Source organism: Herpailurus yagouaroundi, unplaced genomic scaffold (genome assembly GCF_014898765.1).
Source record: "Herpailurus yagouaroundi ecotype Mexico unplaced genomic scaffold, PumYag 141, whole genome shotgun sequence".
Lineage (NCBI taxonomy): Eukaryota > Metazoa > Chordata > Mammalia > Carnivora > Felidae > Herpailurus > Herpailurus yagouaroundi.
In genome coordinates this window covers 22,417,663-22,436,399 of record NW_024412396.1, presented here as the reverse complement: position 1 = coordinate 22,436,399, position 18,737 = coordinate 22,417,663, and the positions used below count along the sequence as shown (strand labels likewise).

Genomic DNA, 18,737 nt, shown 5'->3' with positions numbered 1-18,737 from the left:
TGGTTGATGAACATTTGAATTGTTTCCATTTGTTGACTGTTATGCTGCTATGAACGTCATCTATATACATGTGTGTATTTCTCTTGGGTATATATCTAGGAGTGGAGTTATTCAGTCATAGGGTGGATATACCACATCTTAATTATCCATTCTCCTTTTGATGGATGATTGTGCTGTGCTGCTGTAAACATTTCTGTACATATGTCCTGAAAACTGGCTATAACAGGCATTCAGTAGCGTAGATCCATATGAATGAAATTGCTGAGTCAGAGCATTTGTGTATCTTCAATTTTACCCGGTAATGTAAAATTGTTTTCCAGCATAGTTTAACCTGTTTACACGCTAACCAACAGAGTATGCATTTCTTGCTCACATTCTTGCCAACAGTTACTATTATCTGACTTTAAATTTTGGCCAGTCTGGAAAGTGTGTCATGGTTTGTTGTTTTAATTTGCACGTCCCTGATTATTAAAGAGTTTAAACATTTTTGTTTTTGAGCCCTTTTGATTTTTAAAATTTAATTTTTTCTGCTTATTCTTTAGTGTGGAGATGTACTTTCCTCAGAATGACTCTTGGATTGGTTTGGCACCCCTAAACATTCCTCGCTATGAATTTGGAATATGTGTTTTAGACCAAAAAGTGTATGTTATAGGTGGTATTGAAACTAATGTGCGTCCTGGCATCACTATCAGAAAACATGAAAATTCAGTAGAATGCTGGAATCCTGATACAAATACCTGGACTTCTCTCGAGAGAATGAATGAGAGCCGAAGTACCCTTGGAGTAGTAGTACTTGCAGGAGAACTTTATGCATTAGGTGGTTATGATGGACAATCTTACTTACAATCTGTAGAGAAGTATATTCCTAAATTAAGAAAATGGCAACATGTGGCACCAATGACTACAACAAGAAGTTGTTTTGCTGCAGCTGTGTTGGATGGAATGATATATGCCATTGGTGGGTATGGTCCTGCCCACATGAACAGGTATTTAACCTAATGAAGTTGTATATGCTTGTAGATTTTTTTTTAAGTATCGTTAATAATGATTCATACACAACTTGTATATATGAATGAACTTCCTTTTTTAATTTTCAAAGTAATATTGTTAGGCATTTGGGAAATTTAATCTGCTCCACTGGTATAATTGTAATTGTTTTACATGATGATTTAATATAGACCTAAGAAATCCCTCTTATAAGAATTTACATTCATTCATTTAATATAATTCGGCTAGATTTTAAAATTCAGAAATCTGAAAATAAGATGAAGTTGGACAACTTTAGATTTTGAGTGATGAATATATATAAATATGCATGTGTGTGTATAAATGGTCTGTTATTGCATTGCTTAACAGAATAAAAAGTGAAAAATGTAATTTCTATATGCTTATATATTATAGTGCATCATAAACATATATAAAGCCTTATTTAAATATTCCTTTTTGGATTCTTACTCTATAATCATGTGTGTATCATTATGTACCTGAGTTCTGCTGGAGTCCTAATTTGCAATTTCTGTATTTTGTAGTATTCTCTGAATAAAGGAGAAAAATATACAAGAAAAATAAAAGCATAAAGTGACTGCTTATATGGAAAATTAATCATAATTCTGAACTGTTGTTGAAATTGATGTTCTAGAGATTTTATCTCTGATAGTAACTAGAGTGGTGTATGTTTTATTGAGTGTGAGCATTTGATGAAAGAGTATGTTGTGGTTTGTTAACTGCGTAAGTAGGGGCACAACAGCATTTCATCTATAAATTTTTATTTCTTTGTAAGCTAAAGTATTCTTCCATTTTATTTGCGCCTTTATTTGAAGGAAAAGTCTTTGGGGCACAGACATGCATTTTAATCTTTGAAAATGTGCTGGCAGAAATTTATAAGATAAATGGTTGAGTATTCTATTGGGAGGTAATGATCTTCAAGTTTAAGTTGTTAAGTTTATCAACTCTTCTTGTCCAGTAATTGTGCTCTAATGGCTTTTATTCTGGTGTTCTTTCAGAAATATTTATAGTTTAGTCTATATTCTAGTCAGTCTACAGTCTGGTCTCTGTTCTGAACTCCAGAATTAGGCTACCGACTCTCAAATGCTTCAGGCTTTCTTGAGAAGTTAGGTTAGGACCAGAAGGAGCTCAACAAGCCTGCCTTTGTGCCCTTCAGGGCAAATCACAGATTTAGAGGCCTTCTGGGATTTTCTAGGAAGCTTGTTTTGGACATTCTGATTTGTTTTGGATATCCATAATGCAGCTTGGAAATGCCAAGTGTTATCTGGAATGCAGACTTTACTTAAATCCCTGAATTCTCCTAAATCACTCTGAGGTTACTGCAATGTTTACAGTAAACCATGAATTCTATAGACAAAAAATTCCTCTCCTTTCCTTTTTTTTTCATCTTCCCTTTTCCTTAGCTCTTTGAAAGATCCTTAGTGTCCTTAGAAAACATCTATAATTTGGGATGTTCAGAGTCTTTTCAGAACATACATACGCATTTGACTTTATTCTTACATGAATCCTTTGAGGTTAGATTATCCCCATTTTTGCAGGTGAGAGGAAATGGCTTATCCAGGATTACACATACCCAGAGTGTTAGAGCTTCAGTTCATTTAACCCTAAGTAGACAGCATTAGTACTTGAACCAAGGTTTTCTAACTCCAGAAGCTCCATGTCCTTAATACATCTTGCTGCTTGTATGATATAAGGGAATAACGTACTGTTATTTTTGCTCTCAGTTCACAAGGTAAGCTTTTATCCCTGCAATTTTATCAGCAAAAAGTAAACATTTAGGAAAACTATTCTTGTTTTATTTGACTTTTTGCACTTTTAAAACTATGGTAGGTTTTAATTTTGTTTTGGTAGGAAGAGTGGCACAAAGAATATGTGAATTAATTCTTTCTTTTGTGAATATTTGCAGTGTGGAGCGTTATGATCCAAGTAAGGACTCCTGGGAGATGGTTGCATCTATGGCAGATAAAAGGATTCACTTTGGTGTGGGTGTCATGCTAGGCTTTATTTTTGTGGTGGGTGGACATAATGGTGTCTCACATTTGTCAAGCATTGAAAGATATGACCCTCATCAAAATCAATGGACTGTGTGTAGACCAATGAAAGAACCCAGAACAGGTAATAATAACTAATATCTAAACATATAGGGTAATATTTCTTATAGAAGTGATGTTCTTAGAATAATAATAGGTCCTTGGAATAGTAAGAGTATTACTTGTCCAGCCAAAAAAAAAACTTCTGTGCTCGACTCGAGAGACAAATGATTCAACAAAATTAAATAGATTTCTTTAACTGTGATTTTAATATGCCATTGTGCATATTATCATTTCTTATAGTTGGGAGAACACATTTTTAGAAATGGTGGGAATAGAATGTATCTTACAGAAACTCCTCTGTCCATACAACAAATGTCATCTTTTTAAAAATGTTTATTTAATATTTATTTTGAGAGAGAGTGAGCACAAGCGAGTGGGGCAGGGGCAGAGAGAGAAAGAGAGACAGAATCCCAAGTAGGCCTCTCACTGTCAGCGCAGAGCCTCATGGAGGGCTCAATCTCATGAACTGTGAGATCATGTCCTGAGCCAAAATCAAGAATCAGATGCTTAACCAACTAGCCATCCAGGCCCCACAAGTGTCATCTTTTTATGCTACACACACACACCCAGAATCTTTGCATTGTTTTGTTTTTGTTTTTTTTTATTGTACATCAGTCTATATGTTTGCTTTCAAGTGTTTTCACCTACTGAAGGAGTTTGAAGATCTAGAAAAGGTTGGATTTCAGTTCCCAGAGAAAACAAAAACAGCTTTGAGGAAAAGAAGGAAATTATCTTTGAACCCAAACTCAAATCATATTATTTTAAGGAGAAAGTTTTAAATTGCTGATGGAAATGCTTCCTTGCATAAGAGGGAAAGCCATAAAATAATGAGAATGTGAGAAAACATTAGGTAGCCATGTTCTGTTTAGAACTGTGTAAAACAGTGTATACGGTAGAATTTTTAAAGTCTAAGTTATATAGTTCAATACATGTTTCGAGTATTTGAAGACATTTAAAAACCTGATAAAGATGAATGCTTTGTTGAAAAATATATACATATAAATTGACAAAGCATATGGGAAGACATATAATATACTCTTCATATTTTTCTGTGGTAGAGGAGAGGGAGAATAGGATTAGGGAGGAGAAGTGAAGGAAGACTTGAACTCTTGCTTTCATGTTAAGGATTTTTTTCCAGTAAGTACATATGGCTATATTGTTTGTATAATTAATAATAGATTATTAGAATGTATTTTAAGAAAACATTAAAATACAAATTTATTTTTAGTGAGAAGTCTGCTTCATGGTTAACATGTTTTTTTTCCCTCTTTTTACTCACCTTTCCTAGGAGTTGGTGCTGCAGTAATTGATAACTACCTTTATGTAGTCGGCGGTCACTCAGGGTCTTCCTATCTGAATACTGTGCAGAAATATGACCCTATTTCAGATACGTGGCTGGATTCAGCTGGCATGATATACTGTCGCTGCAACTTTGGATTAACTGCACTTTGACAAGTGTGGATTTGTGGAAATAGTGTGGTAATGAACCTTGTGCCGCATGAAAGGATGCCCAATTTTCTGAAATCCAAAAGCTACATTACTTTCTTATTAACTTGAAATGGCATGAAGACTCAAAGTTCTCTTGGGTACTCTGAACTGATAAAGTAGCTTTGGTTGCTCTTGATTACATAGTGAATCAATAATTAAAAAAAAAAAAAAAAACTTGCCAATTTAATTGTGCACTTTTTCCCTCCTAATACTGGGATAGAGTCGTTTTATGTTCATAAGTGTACATGTGGAGAAAATCTTGCTGCTTAAAAAAAAAAAATTTAGCTCTCCCTCTTACTTAATATATGCACCATGATTTCCTAGGATGAGAGATGCTTCAGTGTTGGAGTGTATTGAATGACTAGACAGAGCGCTGATACTGTCTGTTGGATATTAATTCATATGCTTCACATTTTAAATAAAGGGCTGCTTTTTTGAGGGGGGTACTGTTAAGGGTTGTAAATTATATACCATAGTGAGTCATCTGGATACTCTTCCTACTAAATGGCTTTAGGAATGGGGATATAAGAAGTTTGTAGAACAAATGCTTTTACTATCATATTTGGGGGCTCATTTTAAGAAGGCAGATATTTGCTCTTTATGCCTTCTTTCTATGGTCAGGTTAAGGCTGGATGAATTTAGCTACCCACCTGTGCTATACTAAGCATGGATAGAAAGAGTTAAGCATATCAGTTTCAGTTTTTTTGTTATTTCCGTAGTACAGCAGGCTTCCCAGTGTTGATGTAAATATTTGACAAATGTTCAGTACATTCTAAGTACATACTGATTTTTTTTCATATATCCTTATAATCATTTTAGTTTTTTAAGACCTTTGGTTGCTTTTTCAAAGTGTTCAGATATAAAAATGGTGCTAACTGTAGGATATATAACAAGGCTATAATGTTCTTTTGAATGTTCAGTATGACATATGCATGATAGTATGTTTTGATAGTATTTTTTCTTTTTTTTCTTTTTTTTTTTTTTTTTTACTGGCTTGGTTCATTTGTGCTTATTAAAAGTGTTAGCAGTTATGCTAATGTTAACATCCAAGAGTCATCTAAATGGCCTGTTATACTTTTCATGGTTCCTGAATAGTGATTTAAAGAAAGATGCATTTTTTAATCTTCTTTCTCCTTGTGCTAGATATTATATGTCCTTCTTAAAAACAAATATATGCATTAAATATGAAGCACTAGGCAGTTATGCATTACTTTGTACACTTCTTAGGTAATTGAATATTTTACAAAGTTACTGAGGAAAACTGGAACTCGATGTTTACTTGAGTAATGGTTCTAAATTTGGTTCTACTTTGACTAAAGAAACAAGCAAGACTATTTGCTATAGCCAGTGATAGTTTATTTAAAATTAGTGGTTAGCTCATTTTTAGCATGTTTTAGTAAATACCTGTCAGTCTTGAACCTATTACTTTGCATTTTATTAGGATGTCGGTACTTGTATTTTTGGTACTGTAGTTGTGTTGTTTTCTTTTCCTTCATTTTTTTTTTTTTAACCTGCCTGCTATCTCTTTATAGTCTCTGCAAAACCAGTGTACATTTGTTTTCTAAGAAAAAATTCATACTGCGTTCTTAAGTGCCATAATATTCCAAACTATTGTTAAGAAGCCATTTGTAATTATAAAACATAGGTTCATTCATTAGCAAATATGTTATTTTTTGGAAACTATTGCCTGGCAATTTGCAGTTTTTCTTGTTCTTCCATAAACTGCCAGTGTAGTTTTAAATACATAGTGCAAAACTACATAAAATCACGTTTAATCATGTAAGTAGTATGCTTTATGAATATTTGCACAGATTATAAAACCTTGCAAGTGATTTTTTAGTCTCTTACAATTAAGAACTCAACAGAAGTTACTAATAAAATTGACAGGCTGAGTATTTTCTATGTTGCTTGTTTGAATAACAATGATATATAGCAATAACTTTTTAATTGATTTGAATAAATCTATTGAATAGAAACAAGGTGCACTATTGTGATTGGCCTAGACTTTATTTAAGGAAAAGCAATTTAAAATAGATTTCATTACTTACTTAATTTTAAATTCTCAACTCAATCTTTTTTCTGTTTATATTATTAAATGCATTCTATTATACTATTTTAATCTTCTATCCCCAGAAGATAAGGGCATTTGAAAGACAATAGAAATTTATTTTAATTGTAAACAGGTCTGTACTATACATGTTAACAATGTTTTACTCATGTGTTATCCCCACTATCAAATTGTTATTAAACATAGAATCACTTGGTAAATTAGACCAAAGGCATATATTGATCATTGTTTTGGAAAACTCAAAACTTTATCTTGCTAAAGACTAAATGTGAAACATCTTGGGCAATAGTAGAAACTGTATACCAGAGAAAAAATTATAAAAACCTGTAAAAAGAAAGAAAACAACCCCAAACTTTTGAAATAACTAATTTTGGGTTTACCAAACCTACGGTACTATCCATAACAACCAGAGGTATTGTAACCTGACAACTGATAACTTTACAGTAGACCTTCTTGTATGGATTTCTGAGAAGTTTCATCATGAATACTTTGCTGACAGATTGTGAATTTAAAGTCACATGTTTTTCATGTCAAAACTCATCAAAGTGTTTGCTTATAAATGATATTAGACATAATTTTATATACTCAGGCAATGGGAAGAAAGCTGTTTAAGATTGCCCAGAAATATTTTGGAAAAAAAAAGGTGACAATGGAAATAGAAATTATCTAATCACCTGGAAGATAATTGCCTTCCATAATTATGACGACTTAATCTTGTAGGAATGTTTGGGTATTTAATCTTTGTTAAATATAGTAATAGAACTTAAGTGATTTTTAATGTAGCCCAAAGGATGTTTCCATAGGTTATTGCTAATAATGTTTTAAATATGAATGAATATCAAACTATAGAAAGTGATATCAAATGGTAGGAAAATGGCATTAGGTTTTGAAAAATTATTTTGCTAGCTTGACAAATTATGGAGGGTCTACTATCTGCACGTGGTATTGTGCCAGATTCTGTCAGGGCTAGAAATATTATAAATAATAGATACAGTCTTTTCACTCAACGAGTGAAGTATGGTGAGGGAGACCTGTACCCAAATAACTATTATGGTAAAGTATGAATCTAATTCCTTATAACCAATATCACTAGAAGTGATTAGACACCCAGTTTATGTATAAACATTTGTGTCCTTTAGTGTCCAATTAGGTTTTATTGACATGTAAAGAATTATAGAAAACCTAATGTTTATAGAACTCTAAACTTCCTGGAATTGGATAATATATTTTCTATTAGAAAAACAAAATTGTAGAAACTGCAAAAAAATTATTTACTATATTACAAGGCTCTGGCTAACATTGAAGAAGTATATGTACCTATAATGCTGTGTTTGTTTTCAGTTTTGGTGTTGGATTTCTGGTATTGTCACCTAAGTGCTCATTTTCAGGAAAATCAGATTCTACAATAAATATACTGCTTAAAAGTTCAATAAACTTGTGATAACCTCTATAACCTCTGTAGTCTGAAAATAAAGAAATTAGAAGATGTCACATGTCAAGTTAACATCCAGTTCTACTTCTTAATCTTTTTTTTTTCTTTCCTTTGTAAAACAGCACTTTAATTAGACCTGGTTTAATTAGATACATTTATTCTGTGGCTGGATACATATTGGATTTTCACTTACAGTATATTAATTCAGTGTTGATACACATTTGAAAAGAGTAAAAAATACATTGTTTCAAATACTATAGGTTTACAAGTTTACTTACTGGTGTGAATATGGAGTCAATAAAAATCCAGTTTACATCTCTGTAGAGAGAAAAATTGTTATCCATATGTCTTTTATATTATACATATTTAACTAGAGATAATTTATTATTAATTTTGTCAACTTATCATGTGTAAGTCCCGTTTATTTTAAAATAATAAGCAAAAAGCTCCAAGTTTGCCTTAAAATACAAGTGAAATTAAAGAACTGGATGATAATGCCTCTATTTTTGCCTTATGAATTGTGCTGTATCATAAACCAGAGATGGTTTTGATTTTAACAGGATTCTGAAATTTTGTAGATGTAGAGTACTAATATTTGTACTCTCTTGCAAAGAATGTGAGGTAGTTGTGGATTATGTTAATGTTTAAATGTTTTTGTAAATGTATCTTACCTCTGAATATGTATCTTTTTAGCATCAGGGTTTTATTTTTGTTTACATGGTAAAGTGGCATTTAACTTGTTGAAAGCTGTATTCTTTTGTCTTTTATTTTAAAAGTTCTTTGTGTGTACTGTTGTGGTGATGCTCTGTAATGACTATGGTTAAATTTCATTTAATGTGAAATGTTTAAAATAAATTTGAGAAACATGACTTCATATGCGTCAAATGTTTTGAACTGACCCAAGCTGACTTTGTTGTTCTCAACTTTTAGATGCTTGTTGGTAGGCAGGTAGTGGCCACAAAAGTTGAGGTGGGTATGGGATAGCTAATCTTTTACATTCTTATTACAAGATTATAATGGAAACGTGTGTCGTGCTAAATTCTGCCACATGTTCGGACACTTATTAAAGAAACATTCTTTAGTAAAGCCAGCACAAGAATTCAGTCTGTAAGTTCCATGCAGTCCCCCCTTTCTCTCCTTTTAGATTCCTTAACTTGCCTTGTAAGGGGTTTACTTGAGGCAGACAAGGCAACATTGCAGAGGATTCTGTTACGTTTATGGCCAGCATCAGGTAACCAGCAGTCCTCCTACGGGGAAGGCTCTGTAAACAAGGGATTAAGCCCCAGGTGCCATCTTTAAGGAATTTGTAAACTATAGGCCTGAATGGATTCAGATAACCTGTCCATGCAAGGATTGGAAATATCTCATATATTTAGGCAATCCATATATCTTGAAACTGTTAACTTCACCAATAGGAACAACTTTTTGATTTCATGTTATTCTGTGAACCACTATTCCCCAACAATGTCCCTGACATTTAATACACTAATGAGCAAAACATTGGATGTTGGTCAAATTATGAATAACCGAAGTGTTTGTAGCTGCCTTGAATATAGGTTTACTGGTTAAAATATCAGCTAACCATCCGTGAACTGCATTCTTTTTTAAAATTTTTTTTTCAACGTTTATTTTTTGGGGGACAGAGAGAGACAGAGCATGAACGGGGGAGAGGCAGAGAGAGAGGGAGACACAGAATCGGAAACAGGCTCCAGGCTCCTAGCCATCAGCCCAGAGCCCGACGCGGGGCTCGAACTCAGGGACCGCGAGATCGTGACCTGGCTGAAGTGGGACGCTTAACCGACTGCGCCACCCAGGCGCCCCACCGTGAACTGCATTCTTAACAGGGCAACTCCTAGAGTTTAAGTATATACGTATATACTGAGGTATTTATTATAGATGACAAAATATGCAAATAAGCACTTTAGGAGTACCTATTAAAATACTGAAATTAAGATTTCTTGACTGAATTGATGCATATGAAGTTTGGCTTGTGATGTCTAAGACATGCACAGATAGCTTTCATATTACCCAGAAGTCATTGCAAAATCTGTCAGCAGAGTTATTAAAAGCTTAGTATGTGTAGGACATGATAGCACAAAGGAGTAAAGCCATATTCTTCAATCTACTTGAGGAATTAAAAATACACCTAATTTTTCCCCCCAGAGAGAGAAAATAGAAGACAGTGATATCCTGGCAATGCTCAAGCTGTACCTCTTGTGTTCTTTCATAAAATTACTGGATGGTTCTCTTAGAGAGCAGTAATGGGAGAGCAGTAATGGGAGTAGAAGTTTCAACTTTAATTTGGAAGACTGTGATGAGTGGATTGTACGATAGGCTCATAACGGGATGCAAAAAGCTATTACAATGAAGAGTCCAAACTCTTGAGGCATAAAAGGAAGTTCTGTGATAAGATAGAATACTTTGTGAGTTTTAATGTGTTTTCCAGGCTTCCTTTTTTTCATTTTTAATACTAGTGGAACCTCCATATACCCATCACCCAGTTTCAGAAATTAACCTTTTAGTAATTAATTTTGCTAATCTTCATCTATTCACCCTGTTTTTTTTTTTTTCTGGAATATTTTTAAAGAGAATCCCAGACATGCAATATGACTGATAAAGAACTGAGACTGCATCTCTAAATGATAGTGGACACTTAAAATTTTCATTCTCTAAGCAATTACATTGATAAAAATCTCACTTAAAAATTTAATACTGCTGTAATACTTAGTACACAATCTATATTCAGATTTCCCTGATCTGATTTTTTTGTTGTTGTCAGTTGAGGCAGGATCTAAAGGTTTGTACTTTGCGTTTGACTGTTAGCTCTGAGTCCCTTTCAACCTCTACCGGTCACTGTGCCACTCTCCCTTTTCATGCCATATACTTGTGAACAAATGAGATCATTTTGTCTAGTAGCTTGTCCCACATTCTAGATTTGGCTAATTGCTTTTTGTGGTATTGTTTAGCTATTGTCTTAGTCTTCAAATTTCTCATAGTTGACCATAGAGTCTTGATTAAAGTCAGGTCCTTTTTTTCTTCTTCCTCATTCCATACCTTCCTTCCTCCCTTCTCCCTTTCTCCCACCCTTCCTCCCTTCTTTCCCTTTTTTTTTTTTTTTTTTTTTTGGTAAGTGTAGTTGATGCATATTCTTCCTATTACATTGCATCTGAGGTACATTATGTCTGGTTATCCCACTATTAGTGATGCTAACGTTAATCATGGCTTTCATTTAGGCCTTGTCAACCTGACCCCTCCATTATCAAGTTCCCCATCAAATTCTTCACTTGATTGTTTTTTGCAGCTATTAACAACTAACAACTACTGCCAGATCCATTATTTTTTCTTTTTATTTTTTTTACATTTATTTTTGATAGAGACAGAGCACAAGTGGGGGAGGGGTAGAGAGAGAAGGAGACACAGAATCTGAAGCAGGCTCCAGGCTATGAGCTGTCAGCACAGAGCCTGATGCAGGGCTCGAACTCACAAACCGCGAGATCATGACCTGACGTGAAGTTGGATGCCAAACTGACTGAGCCACCCAGGTGCCCCTGCCAGATCCATTATTATGTTAAGTTGCAAAACAGTGATTCTCTGTCATTTTTTTCCTGCATTTATTAGTTGGAATCCTATAAAGGAAAACACTTCCTTATCACGTATTTGGTTACCCTGAGATAAGGCCTATAAGGAAAGGTTGGGGGAAATATTTGATTCATTCTCTTTTCAATCTTTAATGAATTGATGTCCTAGAAACCTCTAAAGGTGATCAAGTATCATGAACTTACCATGTTTTATATATTCATTTCAATATGTGTGTTTCAATTAATAGGCCTTAGTCCAGTGGATACCTCCATTAAATTCCACTGAAAATCTTGCTTTTAAAAAATTTTATTAAAATTATTTTGACATGATTTAAAATGATGTCAAACTTATAGAGAAGTTGTAAGAATAATAGAACTCTGAAATACCTTTTCCAAAGTTCACCAGTTTTTTTACCATTTTGCCACACTTGTTTTATCCCCTTTCTCTTATTGTTTTGAACGATTCAAAAGTAGACACCACACATTATGTTCTTTTATCCCTTAATACTTCAGCATGTATGTCCTAGGAATAAGGATATTCCTTCTCTTATGTAACCACAGTTCAGGTATCAAATTGAAACATCATTGTGGTTTGGCTCTTCCACATTTTCTTCCTCAGATCTAGAACCAGCCATTTCGTCAAGGGTCCCTGGCACTTTTTTGCTGGGAAGTGGTATTTTAGATCCCAGTGCTGTGCTGGTGGTACTTTCTGCTACTCAGTTGTTATTGTTTATAGGCTATTCAATAGGTAGAGTCAGGAAATGCTTCCTTTTTTATTTCAAAAGAGAGAAAAGGGATTTTATTTAAATTCTTGGATTTTAATGTTTTTCTTAGCCTGAAAATCTTGGTTTCTGTCAACATTAGCATAATTACCTATTTGATTTATCTTAAACACACTTAACAATAGTTTTAAAATAACAGTGATGGCATAAATAGGGCCAGCGAATGCAGTTAAGAGTCCCTGTGATTCTCTTTTGACCTTAGGATATATTTCACAAGGGTAAACGTTAAAAGCACTGCTTTTAGGAGTGCCTGGCCAGCTCAGTTGGTAGACCATGTGACTCTTGATTTCGGGGTTGGGAGTTTGAGCCCCATGTGGGCCTGGAGCTTACTTAAAAAACATTTTTAACGTTTTTTAACTTTATTTATTTCAAGAGAGGGAAGGAGAGCGTGAGCATGGGGGCAGAGAGAAAGGAAAGAATCCCAAGTGGGCTTTGTGCTCTTAGAGCAGGGCCTGAAGTGGGGCTTAAACTCATGAACTTAGAGATCATGACCAGAGCTGAAATCAAGAGTCAGATGCTTAACCAACTCAGCCACCCAGGTGCTCCTAAAAGCAATGTTTTTAGAGTTAAATAAAATATTTTTATTTGAGTAAAGCGTGATTGATTGGTATACAGTTAAGCTACTCAAATTCAGGTTTTAATATTTAGGTATATATATTTGGATGTAATTTTATTTTCTAATTACATAAAATATTTATTTGATCCTGAAGTTGAAACTATATGAGATGATGCATTCCCAGAAGTTTTGTCTGCATTTCCATATTTTCCACCCTGTTCGTTTTTATTCCTCTATAGGTAATCATTTTTATTAGATGTTGGTTTCATTGAAAAATAAATATACCCCTTTCCCTATTTCCTTACAAAAAAGATAGTATATTTTCAACTTTTTTTTTTTTTACTTAATATATTCTGGAGATTCCATATCAATGTATGCAGATAATTCCTAATTATTTTTTTACAATTGCTTAGTACCTTACTGTGTGGATATACTACAGAACTTTGAAGTAGTCTCCTGCTGATGGTCATTGGGTTGTTGCCAGACTTTTGCACTTATAAATAATGTCACAATGAAAAATGTCCTTGTGCATTTGTCATTGTGTGTTTTTGGGCATAGATTTTTAGAAGTGGAATTGCTGAGCCAAAGCATAGATGATATATAATTTTGCCTGCTTTAGTTACTTCAGGCTGTTACAACAAAATGCTGTAGACTGGGTGGCTTATAAATAACAGAACTTTATTTCTGACAGTTCAGGAGGTTAGAAGTCCAAGATCAGGGTGCCAACATGGTGGGTTCTGGTCAGACCCTCTTCAGGGTTGCAATCTGCCCACTTCTCATTGTATCTTCACATGGCGGAGAGTAGAGAGGAATCAAGCTCTCTCATGACTTTTGTTAAGGACACTAATCCTGTTCATGAAGGCTCCGTCTTCGGGACTTCATCTAATCCTAATCACCTCCCAAAGGCCCCAATTTATAATACCATTACAAGGAAGAGATGGGGTTCAGTATATGAGCGCTAGGGAGACAGAAACATTCAGTCCATAAACTTCTCAATTCTTCTAAGAGGTTGCATTTTGCATTCCCATCAACAATAGACAAGAGTATCTCATATGCTGTTTTATTAATTTACCTACCAATGGTCTTATTGGCCTCAGGTTCTTTTCGGCTCAAATTATGTATAACATTAAAATATAATGAAAGAAAGGAAGCTTCTTATTTTTCAAGTATATGAAAATCTTTAAATCCCTTACTAAGTATGGCAAGATCTACATAGGAATAGACCAATCACTTCTGTCATCCCAATCAGGAAGAAAGTCTTTTAAAGGATATTCTTGTGTGTGCCCTAAGGAGGGTTAATAGTTTGAGAGTAACATGCTGCCTACTGTGCTAATGAGGCCAGTTAAGAGTTGGAAGTTTATATAGGCAGGGGTGTTAGAATCTAAGAGAGTAGGTGGTTCCCAATGAATAGAGGACTATGTCTCAAAAACTTTTAGAGCCAATGGCAGATAAACTATTTTGGACAGTACCTGGTGGATAAATGGTTTTGAGCAGAAATAAGATGTGATATTTCATAGGTATTATTTAGTATCGAGGGAAATTTAAACTATTTACTTTCCTCCAACATTTGTACTTTTCCTTTGTTTTTGCATTTCAAACTAATTCATGAATTTAACATTCTTTTACTCTTTTAATATTATAATTTTTTTTCCATGAGCTTAATTGACACAGAAATACCAGCAATTATTTTCAGCAACAAACTTGAGATATTCATACAGATGTTAGTTCATTTTCTGCAGTAGCACTACGTATCTACTAATTTCATTTCTTAATAAAATATAGAAAGAGGAGGGGCGCCTGGGTGGCGCAGTCGGTTAAGCGTCCGACTTCAGCCAGGTCACGATCTCGCGGTCGGTGAGTTCGAGCCCTGCGTCGGGCTCTGGGCTGATGGCTCAGAGCCTGGAGCCTGTTTCCGATTCTGTGTCTCCCTCTCTCTCTGCCCCTCCCCCGTTCATGCTCTGTCTCTCTCTGTCCCAAAAATAAATAAACGTTGAAAAAAAAATTAAAAAAAAAAATAGAGGAATCAACAATAATGGTAGATAATACTTTCATGGTGCTTACTCTCTGCCAGGCACTAAGTTCTAATCATAATCATTAAATCCTCCCACAACCTTGTGAGATATATTCTATTATTATCTCCATCTTACAGTAGGGAAACTCGGGAACAGAAGGGTTAAATAACAGGACCGATGCCACACAACCAGAATCCAAGTTTGAACCCAGGCAATCTGCTTCAGAGTCTAGGTGTTTAACAGGTATACTCTTACCTCTCTCTCCTTGACAGCATGAAAAATTAGTAATTGAGAACTGATAATAATAGGGATGATCCAAGGCACCTGGGTGGTTCAGTTGGTTAAGTGTCCGACTTTGCTTCAGGTTATGATCTCATGGTTTGTGTGTTTAAGCCCTACATTGGGCTCTGTGCTGACAGTGTGGAGCCTGCTTGGGATTCTCTCTCTTTCCCTCTCTCTACCCCTTCTCCACTCACACATTCTCTCTTTCAAAAATAAATAAACTTAAAGAAAAAAAAAATAGAGATGGTCCAGTGGTAATGTGATCATATGAGATTCACCCGAAAGCCTACAATTCCACGAACTTTCGGGTGAAAAATGTCAATTCTGAATCAGGTCTTCTGGCATTTCTGTAAGCTCTCTAGGGACAGGTGTTCCTAATCCTTTCCAAAAAAAGAGGTGAAGAAAGCGGAGGGGAGTGTGGAAACTACAGGAGTTGAGGAAGTAGATGACGAAACCTGGGAGTCAATTTGCAAATATTATTTGAGCTGGGGTATTGTTGGCAGAGTATAGCCAGCCTCATCAAAGATGTTATCCCCAAGCTGTGAATGTGTACAGTGCCAGGGGGCCTGGGTGGCTCAGTTGGTTAAGTGACCGACTTCGGCTCGGGTCACGATCTCATGGTTTGTGGGTTAGAGCCCCACATCAAGCTCTGTGCTGATAGCTCAGAGCCTGGAGCCTGCTTCAGATTCTGTGTCTCTGCTTCTGTCTCCCTCCCCGTGGCGGGCCGCCCATACCCCAGCCCCCTCCCACCCCCTCCCGCCCCAGTCTCTCTCTGGCTCTCTCTCTCTTAAAAATAAACATTAAAAAAGTTATTTTAAATGAATGTGCACAGTGTCACAGAAAAAAAGGAAAACTGGATTTCCTTCACCCAAATTATAAAGTAGGTTAATACTTTAAGGCCAAAAAGTTCAGGTATGGTTCTTTCTCTCGGTTTCTCACGTTCCATACTGAGGAGCTTCTGCCCCCTCGTGTTGATGTAGAAAAACTGCAGGAGTTGGGAATGACCCCCGCCCGCGGCCCCCTTCCTGTCCCTCCATAAGTCCAGTTGACAGCTGATTCCCCAGGTATTGAAAGAAGACCAGTCCCAATGGTTCTCTCAGTTTCCTCAAGTCTCTTCCCTTCTACCAGAAGTAGAAAATATTTGACATTATTAATCCCATGGAATACTTTAGCTACAATAAATTCCTTTTTAAACTTGATGTTTGAAATTTGTTTTCTCTTTAATTTTAGGATTTATAGCTTTCTAATGGAGATTAAAGGTGGTTAGGCTTTGAGGGTAGAGGCAGAGATAATGAGACCTCACAATTACCCTTGGAAGCACAAGTTAGGCAATCCTTAGTCTTTTTCCTCTACAAACCTCCTCCAGGGATGCTAGGCAGGCAACTGTGGAAGGCCCGTTTCAAAGACCTCACAGCAGATATCATGCAGAGCTACCCTTCCTCTGTACTCTCTCTGTAAGCCTGAGGTACTGCCCCTGCCATAGCACTTCCTTCTATACAGTCGTCATTGATTCACTCATCCTTCCCTTTTTCTAGACATGTACTTGCCTCCAGGGCATAAATAGTACCCAATTCAACTAGCAAATAGTAGATAGTATGTATGTATTATATAAATGCTGCAGAGAATATCTGTTATTAACTTGTTCTAGCTTGTAGCCCCTAAATCAACCTTAGCCTGCTCAGGTAAAAACTTCTCTAGCCAGCCAGTTATGCTCTCCAAACCTTAACCTGGTCTCTCCTTGAGCTGAGCACAAGTCAGCTTTTCTGTGCTTCCTGCTGCCTCCTTTCCTCTTCTTTTTTTCTGACCTAAAATTCCCAAATGTTGGGGATGCAGAACTATTTATTGTGCCTGCTTTTCACAAACTCCCTCGCTATGCTTTCTTCCTACTCTACCCTTAAAGCAAGCTAATTATGCTCAGTCTATTTTAATCTTTCTATTTTAATCTTTCTTTGTTATACCATTAGATTAACAGAGAAACAAAATCTGTTTAGCTGTATCTGTTTCGGGACAATTTATATCACCAGGACCTTGCTTCCTGACTCTAGCACCTGGGATACTAGTTGTGAGATGTTGGTAGAGGAGTGTAGAGAAATGACATCCTCCATAAAATAAAATAATTAGTTCTTGAAGGTTTGGGAAGATGAAAGCTTCTAAAGGCACGTGTTCAGGCAGGAAGAAACGTCTGAACAGGTGGCCACAGCACTTTTCTTCAGAGTCTTTACTTTTCTCTCATGTTGATAACTTGTCTTACCACTATGCTGGCCCCCAGGAGCATACACTTCTTCAAAGCCCTAACTCCCTGGCTCTTGATTCTCTTTAGTACTATGAAGCTACGCTGGACTTTTCAAAAAGGCTTTACTAGTGTGAACTAATGATCACTGGGTGGAGAAATCATGGATGATCATTTTCTTCTTTATTCTTTTTTGGATTTACTGATTTTTAAATTGGTATGTATTATTTTTATAATCATATTAAAAATGAGAGTTTGCAAAATTCAAAGGGAAAACAAGCAAGTCATGAAACTGTAAATAAGCATACAAACTATTATGGCTAACTTGTCTTCACATTTGCTCTCCAAGCTGCTCTTCCATTCCACATCATTTTTGAGGGTCCTGCTGGGGAAGCTCACTTTTTCAAGTGATAGTCCTCTTGATACGTTGCAGAAGACGTCACTGAGAAAACAATGGTTGGACTATGGAACTGATTTCTCACTGAGGATAAATAATATAATACACATTCTTGGTAGAAATCAGCATGTAAAGAAATCACCTAGCTCCAGAAGCCTCCCCATTATCTTCCTCCTCAACTTAAGGTAAGAGTCAAATGTTGTTTTCTTTGGGATCAAATTAAATTTTAGGCTGTCTACATGACCAGATAGTGAACCCTGGGGCCAGTTGGGTGGGTAGGAACCCCTGTTAGTAAGGCATCAAGTCATTGCAATGAATTTCAAAAGCTGTGTGATTGTAGCTTTTAAGGCAGAAAATTTTGGTGCTTTTAAATGTTAGAGCATTGACAAAGGAAAATGAGAATATAAATGTTTGCTTTGGCTGTAATTCAGCAGCAATAATTGCAGTCATTTTTGCATGAACTGCTTACCCTTTATGCCTATAGCACACTACAATTATTTTCAAATAATTAAATATCATTTAATCATTTAATTATAAAACTAAACTGTTGATATGCTCATGTATAGCTTTTTGTGTCATAGGAGTTATCTGCTTATATAGCTTAGTTGTTTGTTCATACTCTAAGAAGGAAATGGAACATGGGAGTCACCCTAGTAAGCATGCCTGTGGTAGTTATCTTTAGTTTATCCTCATTGGTTGGATCAGATCCAGTGACAATGCCTCAGATATTAAGTCAACCCTAATAATATTTGAAGGATAAATATAAGATTATTTGCTAAATTGGGGGTAAAAGGTTTCTTTTGCTGCAAAGAAC

The 18,737-nt window shown here is 35.5% G+C and overlaps 1 protein-coding gene across 6 annotated transcripts in view; it reads left to right on the top strand.

The window, feature by feature from the left end:
• Positions 1-8,955, top strand: part of KLHL28 (kelch like family member 28) — a 35,282-nt gene extending 26,327 nt beyond the window's left edge. For all 6 annotated transcript variants that reach the window (XM_040477037.1, XM_040477039.1, XM_040477038.1 and 3 more), the window contains 3 exons: positions 543-986; positions 2,912-3,120; positions 4,387-8,955. In XM_040477037.1, coding sequence (XP_040332971.1) covers positions 543-986; positions 2,912-3,120; positions 4,387-4,550 — 817 coding nt within the window. In that variant the 3' untranslated portion in view covers positions 4,551-8,955. The remainder of the gene's footprint in view (positions 1-542; positions 987-2,911; positions 3,121-4,386) is intronic.
• The last annotated feature ends 9,782 nt before the right edge of the window (positions 8,956-18,737 follow it).